The sequence below is a fragment of the Mandrillus leucophaeus genome, unplaced genomic scaffold, assembly GCF_000951045.1.
Source record: "Mandrillus leucophaeus isolate KB7577 unplaced genomic scaffold, Mleu.le_1.0 Scaffold404, whole genome shotgun sequence".
Classification (NCBI taxonomy): Eukaryota; Metazoa; Chordata; class Mammalia; order Primates; family Cercopithecidae; genus Mandrillus; species Mandrillus leucophaeus.
Window position 1 is genome coordinate 808,798 of NW_012104299.1, and position 14,752 is coordinate 823,549.

At 36.1% G+C, this 14,752-nt stretch overlaps 1 protein-coding gene across 2 annotated transcripts in view; it reads left to right on the forward strand.

Moving 5' to 3' along the window:
- The window catches only part of CEP112 (centrosomal protein 112kDa), a 587,957-nt gene that overhangs the window by 6,792 nt on the left and 566,413 nt on the right, over window positions 1–14,752 (forward strand). For both annotated transcript variants that reach the window (XM_011992146.1, XM_011992147.1), the window contains exons 3-4: window positions 2,636–2,826; window positions 4,461–4,633. In XM_011992146.1, coding sequence (XP_011847536.1) covers window positions 2,636–2,826; window positions 4,461–4,633 — 364 coding nt within the window. The remainder of the gene's footprint in view (window positions 1–2,635; window positions 2,827–4,460; window positions 4,634–14,752) is intronic.

A 14,752-nucleotide genomic window follows, 5' to 3' on the forward strand; every position in this document is an offset into this window, starting at 1 on the left:
CTGAGCCACTGCGCCTGGCCACACTTTTGTATTTTCTTCATGTTCATGGTGTTCCCAATATTTCATGAAGTGTGTTTCGTGATTATATAATTTTCACAGCAAAATATGCAAAAATTTTTAAAGGCATAGGTTTCCAACCTGAAATGATATTTACACCATAGTAAATCTGGTCTTAGTGATTTTTGTAGGTAAAACAATAAATGAATATAACCTTGGTAAACTAAAAGATTAGAGCAGATTTATGATTTGCATTAGATATGTAATCCTCAAATTGACTTAGACTGATAAAAAATTATTACCAGAATAGTTTTCATGAGACCTAAAACAATCCTGTGTCATGGCAAGATAATATAGACCTTTATATGTGGATTAAACTGTGCTGTAATTTTTAGGTAGATTTTGAAAAGAATAATTATTTTACAAAATGGCATGTAAATAGTGCTCAGTTATTTTTAAAGATGTTAAAACCCTCAACCGATCAGCTACAACTCCCTGGATATTATTGAATTTCATAAATAAAACATTCAAGATTTAATTTTAGAGTAATTTGAAAATGCTTAGATAAGTCAGAGATTGCATTTTATCTCTTTCAAGGTTTACATAATTAAAATTGTAGAAAGATTTTTCAATATATCTAAAATTATTTTAGAGATGCAAAATTATAACAAAATTTTATCACAGAAATTTATTTATACAAAGTCTCCCAGCAAAGAAAAGCCCTGGACTTGATGGCTTCACTGATGAATTTTACTAAATTTTCTTCTTGTACAAAGTAATCCCAATATTTCATGAGTTTGTTCTGTGATTACATAATTTTCACAGCAAAAAATACAAACATTTTTAAAGGCATTCTTCCGTATATGGATATCAAGTTTTCAATATCCATATACAGAAGAATGAAACTAGACCCCTGTCTCCCACCATATACAAAAATAAAAATGGATTGAAGGCTGAAATCTAAGACCTCAAACAAGGAAACTACTAAAAGAAAACATTGGGGAAAATCTCCAGGATATTGGTCTGGGCAAAGATTTCTTGAGTAATACTCCAAAAGCACAGGCAACCAAAGCAACAATGGACAAATGGGATCTCATTAAATTAAAAAGTTTCTGCAAAGGAGACAATCAACAAAGTGAAAAGACAATCCAGCGAATGAGAGAAAATCTTTTCAAACTTTTCATCTGAGAAGGGAATAACCAGAATATATAAGGAGCTCAAACAACTCTATACAAAAAAATCAAATAATCTGATTTAAAAATGGGCAAAAGATCTAAATAGACATTTCTCAAAAGAAGACATACAAATGGTAAACAGACGTATGACAAGATGTTCAACATCATTGATCATCAGAGCAACGCAGATGAAAACTACAGTGAGATATTATTTCATCCCAGTTAAAATGACTTTCATCCAAAGACAGGCAATAACAAATGCTGGCAAGGATGTGGAGAAAAGGGAACTCTCCTGCATTTTTGATGGGAATACAGATTAGTGGAGTGACTATGGAGAAGAGTTTGAGGTTCCTCAGAAAAACTAGAAAATAGAGCTACCATGTGATCTAGCAGTCCCACTGCTAGTTATAAACCCAAAAGAAAGGAAATTAGTGTATTGAAGAGATATCTGCACTCCCATATTTGTGGCATCACTGTTCACAATAGCTAAGATTTGGAAGCAACCTAAGTGTCCATCAACAGACAAATGGATAAAGAAAATGTGATACATATACACAATGGAGTACTATTCAGCCATAAAAAAGGAGACCCTGTCATTTGCAACAACATGGCTGGAACTGGGAGACATTATGTTAAGTGAAATAAGCTAGGCACAGAAAGACAATCTTCACATATTCTCAGTAATTTGTGGGAGCTAAAAATTAAAACAATTGAACTCATGAAGATAGAGAGAAGAATGGTTTCCAGAGGCTGGGAAGGATGGGTACAGAGGGAAGTGGAGATGGTTAATGAGTACAAACACATAGAGTGAGTAAGACCTAGTATTTGACAGCACAACAGAGTGACTACAGTCAATAATAATTTAATGGCATATTTAAAAATAACTAAGTATAATTGGATTGTTTGTAACACAAAGGATAGATGCTTGAGGTGATGGATAGATACCCCATTTATCCTGATGTGATTATTATACATTACATGCCTGTGTCAAAATATCTCGTGTATTGCCTAAATATATATATCTACCGTGTACTCACAATAATTAAAAATTTAAAAAATTATTTAATGATAATCTAGAGATTTTATTTTTGTGAAAATGTTTCTTTGCGTTTGTCTTTCTCATTAACCAATTACCTAATAACATTAAATGGTAGACCAGGAGTTAGCAGATAGTGGCCCATGGACCAACTCCCGCCCACAGTCTTTTTTGTCGGGTTTTATTGAAACATAGTCATGCCCTTTGTTTACCTACAGTCTCCGAGTGCTTTCACGCTACAGTGGCAGCGTAGTTGTGCCGGAGCTCATATGGCCCATGAAGCCTAAAGTATGTACTCTCTGGCCTTTAACAGAAAAGGTTTGTTGGTCCTTCTTTTAGACTAAAGCAGGTGCTATTATAGGTCTTTGTAATCGAATGTTTCATTTTATAAAAAATCAAGTTTCTAATAGTTCTTATGTATTTGTAGAACGGCAGAGGTGTGCTCTTTGGATTAGAAAGCTGTGTGAGCCTTCAGGAACAGGTGCAGGAATAATGGGGAGGAAGAATCGGAACCTGTATGCAAAATTGTTATTGCATATGCTTAAACGAGGTGTGCTTGAAGGCCCTTTTACACACCGACCTGAACCCGGGACGCTAAAAATTCTACCTTCATACATGGTAGGTATCAATGAACAACAACAACAAAAATATATATATGTAAGTTTCATTTTTTATAAAAAGCATCAAGTTACCATCCCTTTGGGGAATGGTAATACTATTAGGTTGTATGTGCTAGGTAATATATTAAAATTGTTTTTTTCTTCTTGATTCATTTTTTTCCACCTTTGATAAAATACATGTATTGCTTATAAGAGGAGTATCCTTATTGATTTATTTATCCCTCAATATTCAATAATATTTCTAAAAAACTGAAAATGAAATTTTTTATATTGAGCTTTACTTTTTATTAATTTTCACTGGATTATAATGGTAATTTTTATGTAATTCAGTACATTCTAGTTTTTAAACTCATACACATTATTTAAACATTCATGAGAAGTTGAAGTGCGTGATTTGTAAAAATTCTTTCTACTCTAATAAAATGACAGTAAGAAGTTGGAGTTTAAAAGTCATTTTCTGTACTTAAATTAATTTCATTGTCAAAATCAACTTTATTGCAAAGGCTGTTATGATTATGCTTGGTGGATAAATTGTCACTGTCCTGGTCCTTGTAACCATAAAATATACCTTGGTTTGTGTGGCATTTGAGTGCCGGTACTTGAGAGATCTGGAGTACCTGGTATTGGTAACTTTGGTAGTTGCTATTAGGATATATATGTATTTTTTCAATGAACTGCGGAATTCTGTGTGATGTATTTTAAAACTTTTTATATTTTATCAGTTTACTTAAAGCATAGTTTAGTCAAGTGGCATGCTGAACATTAGAGAATAATTCCTGTTTTCTGTGGCACAATGCCAAAAGTTTTAATGACTATATCATTTAAAAGAAATTTCTGTGCATGTCTCATATGGAGTGGAGGGTCTTGTGTCATCCTCCCTAAAGAACGGTGCCTTGAGGATTTTGTCTGTAGGATTGGGAGAATTGTTGCAGAGGTGTGCAGTCAATGCAGAGTTTTCTTTAGAAATGTGTAAGGGTAGAACATTATGAAGCACATCTAGATGTGAAGATATGAGTATATTGTATCATGTTTTCCCATTCACACTTAATTTCATAGAGTCAAAGGGAAGGGCTTGTTTTAACAAATCATAATGATGAGAAAGTTTAGAGAACTCTCTTGGGTTTCCCAGCTAGTTAGTAGTATGACCAGAACTATATCCCAGGTTTTTCACTCTGCTGTTCCCATCTTGTCAAGGGATTCCTCATTTTAATTCCTGGGTTGCATTGCTTTGTGTTTCTCTTCCCACTGATTTCTTTTTTTGTGTGTGTGTAAAGTAGTGATTACAGAAAGAGATAAGATAGCACATAATTAAAAAAAAAACTTTGTATTTAACTCTTCATATTTAACTAATATTCCTTTTGTAATATACACGTAACTATCAGATTTATCTGTTATGTACTTCTGTTTATTGTATTTCTTAGACAGTAGAGTGCAACTAAAATGTAAATATGTTATCACTTAATGTATTTTAGTATCTCATAATTCATTGTATATTGAATTTTTAAAATGTTTGAATGTAATTGAATTTGAGTATTTGAAAGGCTGTTATCAAACTTGAAACTTGATGGAAATTTTAGTGGTTTTATTATAGTACATTTTGAAAGAATAATTTTTCTAATTTTTAAAAATCAGTCCATCTATTTTGATGAACCAAATCCAGCACAAGCAAAAGGTTCAAGCCCAGAGGGATTACCAGCCTGGGTACTGGGTGAGCTGGAGACAAGTGAGCGCAAATTAAATGAATCATGGAAACTTTCTTCTGGAGAAGATAACACTTTGGTACAGTCGCCAACTGATGTCTACAGGTATGCTAAGAGAATGGGATTTTGAATGTGTTTCATCATTTAGTCTGTCTTTGGAGCTGATTTATACATTCTGTTTTTCCTTTTTTTTTTTTAATAGTAAGTAGTTTACTTTTCCCTTAAGTGCACATTCAAGATTATTTTATATTTTTAGCCACTTAATAGATACCTATTAACTTTCATATATATTTTTGATTGCTTGACAAGTGGTCCCTGAGCATCTTTAAATGACACAATTATGTATTTTCCTTTATGACAAGCATACATTAAAAGCGTTATCAATAACTTGAACAAAATATAATATCCTGCAAATCCAACTTGAACAGTATTTGTTTTCACTTGATGGTATAATGAATGTAAGCATAAACCCCACTGAACTGTGCTTTCTTACTTGAGTATTAAACTTAAATAGGTTTTTTTACTGCAAAAAAAAATTTCTGAATTCTTGAAATGTACCAAAAGGCCATTATTATGGTGGCCTAATTTTTGGCTTCAGGGAAGGGATAGATTTAAATTTGGACTTTTATCAAATTTTTACTTTTCCATTTGGCCTTATTCCTTGAAATGTTAAAATATAGGACAGTGTCAATTACCATGTACCATACTTTATACTTCACTCCTCATCATTCTCTTGATAATTTTAATTTTAGAAATTCGTTTCTGTTAACAGTATAATCTTTCTTGTCCACTATAATTTTTTTGGTTTATTCGTTAAACAGATCTAGAAATGTTATTAGTAATTTGAAATGTCTCCACAGTTGATGTAGTCTGTTTATATGTTTTTCAGACCTGAGATATCATGGTTGAAAAAGATAAAAGCGAGAGATCCAGTCCATATAAAATTATTTCAGTAGAAAGGAGAAACAGAATGGGGAGGCAAAAAGGAAGAGGTGAAATAATTAAGGGCATGTTCAGAAGAGTAAAAAGAAACGAATAGATGAGTCTGTAGGAAGTGTGGTGTTAAAATACTTATTTTTACATTCATAGGAGAATTACAATTAGAAGAGGTATAATTGTACAGCTTTTGTAGCCTTCGAAGCAATCTCTTTATATGGAGGTGTAAAGAGATTGTGGTCTGAAAAATATAATTCTTAGTTTTGCTGCAAAAGACATCAGTTGTTTGCCAAAATATCTGCTAAGAGTCCAGCTAAATTCTGGGTTCCTTTCTAGATGTAATGTATGTGGAGTTTATGGTATAAAGGTGAACTAAAGTAGTTTCCTGTATCTTAGAGCTTAGAGCATAGTTTGAAAATTTGTGATCTTCCAGGACTGAATGAATCGTAGATTTGTTTTGTTGGACTTCAACAATGTCTTTAACAATTTAAACTGAGTTGTCAAAATTAACATTTGGGGGATTTCATATAAAAGCCCAACTTTCTGGCTTCTCTTTAAAACTGGACACCTAGAAATCTTTCCAGGAGACAGCCCTAGGTTGGAGCTAAGTAGTACTTGGTTACCCCCATTAGTGTATGCCTTCACGATTTCCTGCTAATTCCTGACACCAAATTTGATGTCTATTGCATCTGTTATTGAGCTTGAGTTTTTTTTTTTCCCCCTTTAAGTAGAGTTAAGAGGAAAATGAAGTGTTTGTTTTTCTAATTTTATGTTCTGTCAAGTGAAAGAAGAAAGGTAGGAAAGAGGGATCTTGTGATTTAAGAAGGGGAGAGGGTTGGGCACAGCTGTGCATCTGTGGTCCTAGCTATTCAAGAGGTGGAAGCAGAAGGATAGCTTGGGCCCAGGAGTGTGAGGCCAGCCTGAGCAATAGAGTGAGACCTCATCTATGAACAAAAAACAGAAGGAGAGAGACAGACACTATGTCTTTGTAGAAGTGAAGGATATCCTTATATCTGGCAGTAAATCACTCATCTGTTAAGTCCTCCGGACATTTGATTTATAACCACTGCTTTAGATGAGTGGGGGAGAGAGATGAGCACATGGATAGTTTGAATGCAGTGGCTATGCATAGTCATGGAAATATTTGCAAGGATTCAGGTGTGTATAAGAAAAGCGTTCAGGATAGGAAATAGACTTGAGATTTCCAGGGAGTCCAGGTGAATAGATTTTTTTCTTCTTTGGAACACAGGATAAAGTTTGAGAAAATACAATGAGAATATCCTTCACCTGTTACTCATTGACTTTTTTGAGAAATGAAACCATAGTAAAATCCCCAGAATTGTAAAAAATCACTTAATTCTCTTTGTTGGTCACCTGTTATTAAATGACATTTTAATGCAAAAGGATCGCTAGAGTATGAGGCATTCGTTGTCGGTTATATAATAAGTAGTGGGAAAAGCAGGCACTCTTGTGACCCTGGTGAGTCCACCCATCCTTCAGAGATCGCAACGTGAAAAAAGCCTCATCTCATATCCCAGGGCAGTTTAGGTGACCCCGTTATTTACTCCTTTAGTTCTCTGTGTTTCTTTGCTGCCTTCATCCTACGCGTAGAGGCTTACTATCTGTCCTGTGTGCTAGATTGTAAATTTCATGAGGTAGGAACTTGTGTTTTTGCTGTTTGCCATATTTGCTATATTTCCAGCCCCTAGCACTGGGCAGGAACATGTTAGGAATTCTGTAAGTAACTATATTCAAGAGTGAATGCATGCATGAACGAGTAGATTGTGTTAGACACTGCCACATATTTAATCTGTACAAAATCCCTTTGAGACGGGTATATTGTGGCAGAAAAAATGGCCTAAAAGGATTTTTTTTTTCTTTTTAACATTTCAGAAAATGTTGAGGGAAGCATAAATTTTAGAAAACATGGAGGGAAGCTTGGATGTAGGTTATAGCGATTGCCTTCACACACTGTGAGGAATATGACAATGAAAGAGCTAGAAAGGACATGCTTAAAATATCATCTGTCAAATGTCAGAATCACTAAGGTCAAGTAGGGCTGCCAAAACAAAAGATCTCAGGGTATCATATGTTTCTTTTAATTTAATAGTTTCAACTTGATTATTTTTAAAATTTCAATTTGATTTACATTAGTTAACAGATTTTTGTAGTTTTTACATACATGAAGGCATTTAAAAATAACATTTACTTTAGCTAAAGCCAAGAAAACTGATTTTACGGTGAAATATAGATCATGTATGACATCAGATCACATGTGGTAGTGTATCAGCTGTTGATGGTTCTGTCTTCTTATTTCTTTTCTAAATTTACCCCTTTACTCTGAGTGATCATAGTGTGCTAATGAAAAAGTTAGTATCTGCTAATCTTGACCTAATATATCTAATCAGTTCTGCAAGAAATTGTTTTAAAAAGTTTAAGAGGCTTATAATATTTGACACATGTATGTTTTTATAGTGAATAATTTATTGTTACTTAGAACTGAAGTTTAATGCTGCCTCATAAATTTTACAGCCACTTCAACTTGTCCTTTGAAAAACCTCTTTAATCTTAAAAGATTTTTCCCCCTTAGTGTTTCTTTTTTGATCACTTTATAAAATCCTGCTTTACTTAGACCTTTTTGTATGTGAAGTATTTCTAATGGCATTTTAGATTATGCTGTTTGTGTCCTAGCCTTTTTATATTATTAAAGATGCAGAGTCCTTTTGAAGCCTTTTTGTTAGGACTCCCTATTCAGTAGAGATGGCACCTTTCCTTTACTTTTATTCTTCCTGTAGGATATGGTATATAGCCTTGTTCCAAACTTGTTAGAAGTATGGTAAGGTCATATTCCGTCTGGCTTATTCTCACACTTTATTTTTTCCACCAAGTATACATTATATACTAGTGTACTTAGCATTTCACACCAAACAGCTTCAACACTTAACTAGTAGTCCTGTCCTTGCTCTCTTTGCTTTCATTTTTCATATTTCTTGGTTTAAGATAATCTTATTACCCATATTTTCTATATATAGCATTGCTATTATATATCTGTTACTGCATTTTTATGTCAAATATCTGCCTATTTTCTTTTCTTTTTTTTTTTTGAGATGGAGTCTTACTCTGTCACCCAGGCTAGAGTGCAGTGGCACAGTCTTGGCTCACTGCAACCTCCACCTCCTAGGTTCAAGCGATTCTGCTTCCTCAGCCTCCAGAGTAGCTGGGATTACAGGCTTGCACCACCATGCCTGGCTAATTTTTGTGTTTAGTAGAGACATGGTTTCACCATGTTGGCCAGGCTGGTGTTGAACTCCTGACCTTAAGTGATATGCCCACCTTGGTCTCCCAAAGTGCTGGGATTACAGGCATGAGCCACCATGCCTGGCCTATCTGCCTATTTTCTAGACAGTGAAATATTTTAGTTATATTTGAGTTTGGAGCATAACTTTAGAAAATGTTGCTAAGGAGATCATAGACTTAGATCTCATGCATGTATAGTTTGGTTAATTTCATTTAGATCTACAATCATGAGCTATATCAATATATATTATCTTTCTGATCAGCCTTCAGACACTTAACATGGAGGTCTGGTAAAGACCTTAATTGTCTTGATAGTGGTCTTCATGATCCTCCTTCTGGGGTTCATACCCTTATATAATCCCCTCCCCTTGAGTGTGGGCAGGACCCGTGACTTGCTTCTAACCAGTAGATTATGGCAATGGTAATGGGATATTATTCCCAGGATTATATTACTTCATCTTGCTAGTAGACTTGCTGTCATTCCCTTTGCTGGCTTTGGAAGAAGCAGCTGCCATGAATCGTATGTCATAAGGAACTGAATGCTGCTGACATCCTCATGAGCTGGGAAGTGAATCCTTCCCTAGTTGAGCTTCTAGATCAGAACCCAGGCCTGATCCAATCATGATTGCAGCCTTCTGTGGCCCTAAGCAGAGGACCCAGTTCAGCTGTGCCTTGACTTCTGACCCGCAGAAACACGAGAAAATTTATGTGTGGTGTTTAAAGCTGTTAAATTTGTAGCAATTTGTTATACAGCAATAGATGACTAGTACAGTCTTTATCCTCATTTTAGAAAATTATGCAGTCTCTATATATAATACATGTTTATAAAAACCTCAGTATAGAAATATTTAGAGTAAAAAGTCACAGTCCTTCTCTCTGTGTCTTCTTTATCCCACTCTCCTTTTGAGTGGTAATCACCATTAATAATTTTGTGCATATCATTTTACAATAGACATCCACACCTATATAATTAAGAAATTACAGGCCTGGTGCGGTGGCTCACACCTGTAATCCTAGCACTTTGGGAGGGAAAGGTGGGCGGATCACAAGGTCAGGAGTTCGAGACCAGCTTGGCGAATATGGTGAAACCCTGTTTCTACTAAAAATACAAAAAATTAGCTGGGCATGGTGGTGGGTGCCTGTAGGCCCAGCTACTTGGGAGGCCGAGGCAGGAGAATCGCTTGAACCTGGGAGGCGAAGGATGCAGTGAGCTGATGTTGCACCACTGTACTGCAGCCTGGGCGACAGAGCAAGACTCCATCTCAAATCAAAAACAAAAATATTACAAATTGACTCATACTGTACGTACTGTTCTGAGACTTGCTCTTTTTTTACTCAGCTTTGTCTTAAACCCGTATCATGTGGACTTTTAAATTGCAGATAATCCGTAATGTGGATATACTATAATTTAACCTGTCTCTTCTGCTTTTAATTTTTTTATTGTTATAAAGAATGGATGAGTTAACATCCTAGTAATACATAATCATGCGCCTTATTTAAAAATGCACCCGACCGGGTGCGGTGGCTCATGCCTGTAATCCCAGCACTTTGGGAAGCCGAGGCGGGTGGATCACGAGGTCAGGAGATCGAGACCATCCTGGCTAACACGGTGAAACCCCATCTCTACTAAAAATGCAAAAAATTAGCCAGGCGTGGCGGCGGGCGCCTGTAGTCCCAGCTATTTGGGAGGCCGAGGCAGGAGAATGGCGTGAACCCAGGAGGCGGAGCTTTCAGTGAGCCGAGATCGCGCCACTGCACTCCAGTCTGGGCGACTGAGCAAGACTCCGTCTCAAAAAAAAAAAAAAAAAAAGGCACCCAGGGTTTGTTTTAATCAGATATTATACGATGGCAGACACAGAGACAAGTTGCCTTTGAAAGAAGAGTTTGTTTCTCACAGTTTCCAAGAGGAGGGAGGCATGCCACACCATGCAGGCCAGGTGGAGAAGCACAAGGGTTGGTCAGGAGGCAGAAGGAGCAAGGAGAAGTATGGGAGAGAGCCTTTTTATATAGTGGTGGGATGTTCCCTATTGGACAGAAAGTGAAACACTGATGTTGGGATTTGTAGTTGGAGGGTTTGTAATATAATTTCCAAGTGCCCACAAAAAGACAGGGATGGTAAGGATGTGAACAACTTTGGCTGTTAGTTTGGTCCATGATTTCAAGATGCCAAATTATCAGTTAGAATACCAAGAATGATTGTTATATGCCTGCATGTGTTTTGGGCTATTATGGATTCCTAGATGAGAAATTGCTTTGTTGGTGGGGTTATTAGTTGGTTCAACACCTTGTGCAATGGTTAAAAAATATATATACACACACACACACATATATACACATAGTTATGTGTATATATATAAATATATATACACAAATATATATAAATATATATATAAAATATATATGCATTATTATGGCAAGATCTAATAGGATAAAGTTAAAAAGAAGTACATAAACTATAGGAAGCTTCCACTTGTGTTTGTGTATATGTGTTTTAGAGGCTCTATGGATACATATGTGTTCGTGTCCATGGAATCTTTCTGGGTACCACACGTGAAACTGTGAAAGGTGGTTAGCTTTAGGGATTGGGGCTAGTTTGGAGTGTACATTTAAAAATGTTCTTTTTTAAAAAAAGTGCCTGTGGTATTTCTAATAATCACACTCTTATATTTTGATAGATACTGTCCAGTTGCCTTCCGAAATATCATCTTCGTAAAATGTTGGTGCATACACCTTGCAAATTAATAAATTTGTGTAAGAAATATATATACATTTAAACATAAAAATGAAAAAAATTTCTAGTAAATAAGTGTTTGTGGATTCCACTTGTATTTTTAATTTGTGAAAGCAGTGGCCAAGTGGGGCAAGTCATACCATTTATGGATCTCCTACTGTATGCTAGGTACTGTCCTAGAAATCTTTTCCAAATCATCTCATTGAATCCTCTCTACAGTCCAGTGAGGTTGACATCATTGCCCTTTTGTATTTATAGATGAGGTAACAGCTTCAGGAAAGTCCAGTGACTTTTCCAGTATGGATCCAATATTGGAATGCAGGGCCTTCTGATTTCACACCCATGTTCTTTCTAGTGTATCATGTAGGCATAAGTACTTCATGCAGCCAATATGGAAATTTTAGTTTTATCTGTTTTCTCCCACTTGAGCTACATCAGCAATCCTGGGCAGCTATACCTTTGTTCTTGGTTATTTCTAGGTTAAGCTGAAAGGAAGCAGTTTGCCTTTGTTCACATTCCACTTCTGACACTTGGCAACCATCTGTCCTCAGGCAAATTACTTAATTTCTCTAAACCCCAGTTTCATCATTTGTAAATGGAGATAGTGGTAGTGCTAACTTCGGGGTTGGTACTACCACTATCTCCATTTACAAATGGAGTTGTAAGGACGAAGGGAAATAAGGCATGTAGAGCCCTTGACAGAGGGCCTGTTAAGAGTTAGCTGCTGCCGCCGCCATCATCACTGGTATGGTGATCGTTATTGTAATAGTTCATCAGGGCCTTGCTTGTTAGATTGTTTGACCATTCTTTTGCTTCTCTAATTACTAATCCTCCCAAAGGGTATTATCTTAAAGTCCGTTGGTCATTAATTATTTTCAGTTACTAAAAGTAATTTTGTATTCCCTGAGAAAAATAAATTATGACTATGCAGAAAAGTTATGATTATAAGTGTGAACCCTGCACAGTATCAAAATAAAGAATGGTAATTGTATTTTAAAAGAGACTTTATAGGAATCTTTATTTAAACAACATAACAAGCCTCTTTTTCAAGGATAGATGGAACACAGAGTGGCTGGCCTCATTGTTTACATTTTTTCACGCCATATATTTGAAGCTGCCTAAGTAACTAATTTGTTTTTGTTTTTGTTTTTTTTGAGATGGAGTCTTGCTCTGTCACCCAGGCTGGAGTGCAGTGGCGCGATCTTGGCTCACTGCAAGCTCTGCCTCCCGGGTTCAATCGATTCTTTTGCCTCAGCCTCCTGAGTAGGTGGGATTACAGGCATGTGCCACCACACCTGGCTAATTTTTTTTTTGTATTTTTAGTAGACACGGGGTTTCATCATGTTGGCTAGGCTGATCTCGAACTCCTGACCTCGGGTGATCCACCTCCCTCGGCCTCCCAAAGTGCTGGGATAACAGGTGTAAGCCACCGTGCTCGGCCGGTAACTAACAGTTTGATTTTAGTTCACATCATCTGTGTACTCTTCATGCTTTCTCTCAAAGACAGAACACAAAGGTAATAGGTTGTATTCTTGCCTTACAATTCTGTGAAAAATGTTTTGAAGCTTCTCGTTAATGGCTTGTAATTATTTTATGTCTTTTCAGTGAAGTATGTGTGCTCTGGTGGCTTATTACCAAAGTGCAGTTAGGTTCTGGGATAGGGAAAGACTTAAAAAAATGATTTAATAGCACTTATTATTTTTACTGAAAACTTTGATTAAAAGTTATGGTAGGGTGAAGAGGAGTAATGTTAAATAAACCCTGACCTTTAAATGCTGCTTTACAGTGGAAGAAACACATCGCTTCTGCTTATTTGAGAGGAATTTATTGATGAAAAATAAGGCATTTAATTAGATTTCTTTAGGTGCCATTTTATTAGGAGCCTCCACCAGATTGCTTAGGATTTCCAGGAGAGTGCAAATAATTATTAACTACCTACTATTTTTACCATATCGGATTTAGGCTAACTTTATATAAATTATATTTATCTTTTAACTCCTGTTGGGTCATCTAAATAATACATGTGTTCATACCTATAAGAAAGAACTTGGAGAGTAATTATTCTATTTTAAATAATTATAGAGGACTATAGTTTTTACATCTTTGCTTTAATGAGATTTTGCCATGGGTTATTTGATGCTAGATTTGAGTTTGGAATGAAGATTCTAATTATGGTCCTGCCTTTATGGAAAATGTGACTTGCTTTACAATGATCCTCTTTATGATGTGGTTTCCCGGGAATGCACTGTGGTAAAAAGCTGGGATTCTGTATGTCTTATCCCAATATAGCTAACATTTCATTTGTGTGTGCAGTTTAATAACATGGCCAGCAGATGGTGATCAAGTATAATGAAAACCCACTTGTGATTGAAGAAGTTAATCTATGTGAGAAAACATTTTTTGCTTTAAAAATATTGATTTAATTTTTTAGTCTGTGGATGCAAAAGAATCTTTTTACTTTGTAAACTCCATTTTTATATGTAAATGATATTAACATTATAAATTGCTCCTGCTGAGATTGTTGGATGAATTTATCAGGGAGCCAATCGATACCTTTCCTTCTTAGTAAAACCTTCTGAAATATTACCTGCGAAAAGTACATTCATTTTATTTGTGAATAATCCCAATGTTAGGGCAAATATGTGTTCTACAGCAGTGCTGTTCAATAGAACTTTCTGACGGTAATGTTCTATAGGCAGCGCTGTCCGGTACGGTAGCCACCAGTACACGTGACTGTTGAGCAGTTGAAATGTGGCTGGTGTGATTGAAGAACTGAATTTCTAATTTCAATTAACTTAAATAGCCACATGTGATTAGGGGCTACTGTGTTGGGCAGAACAGTACCAGATCTGAATCTTCTGCTTGGCCACTGCAAAACCTGACTGACCGGATGGAGAGCTGGTGGCCTGTTCTCTGTCTTGAGGGCGTTGTGGGGTGGGGATGGGGACTAGGGCTTGGGAGCTAGCTGGTGCATAGAAACTGGCTCTGCCACATGGGAGACCTTTCTTCTGTGCTTACTTGCATTTCATGGGCAGCTCTCTTTTTTGGTGATGATCACCCATGATCAACATCTAGTTGCTCTTCTCTTGGTCAATTTCCACTGTCAGAGGAGCTCCTACTAACAAAAAAGAAACTGTTAATAAACACACACACACACATATATGTATTTTTTATTTTTTTATTTTTTTGAGATAGAGTCTCGCTTTGTTGCCTAGGCTGAAGTGCAGTGGTGTGATTTTGGCTTACTGCAACCTCTGCCT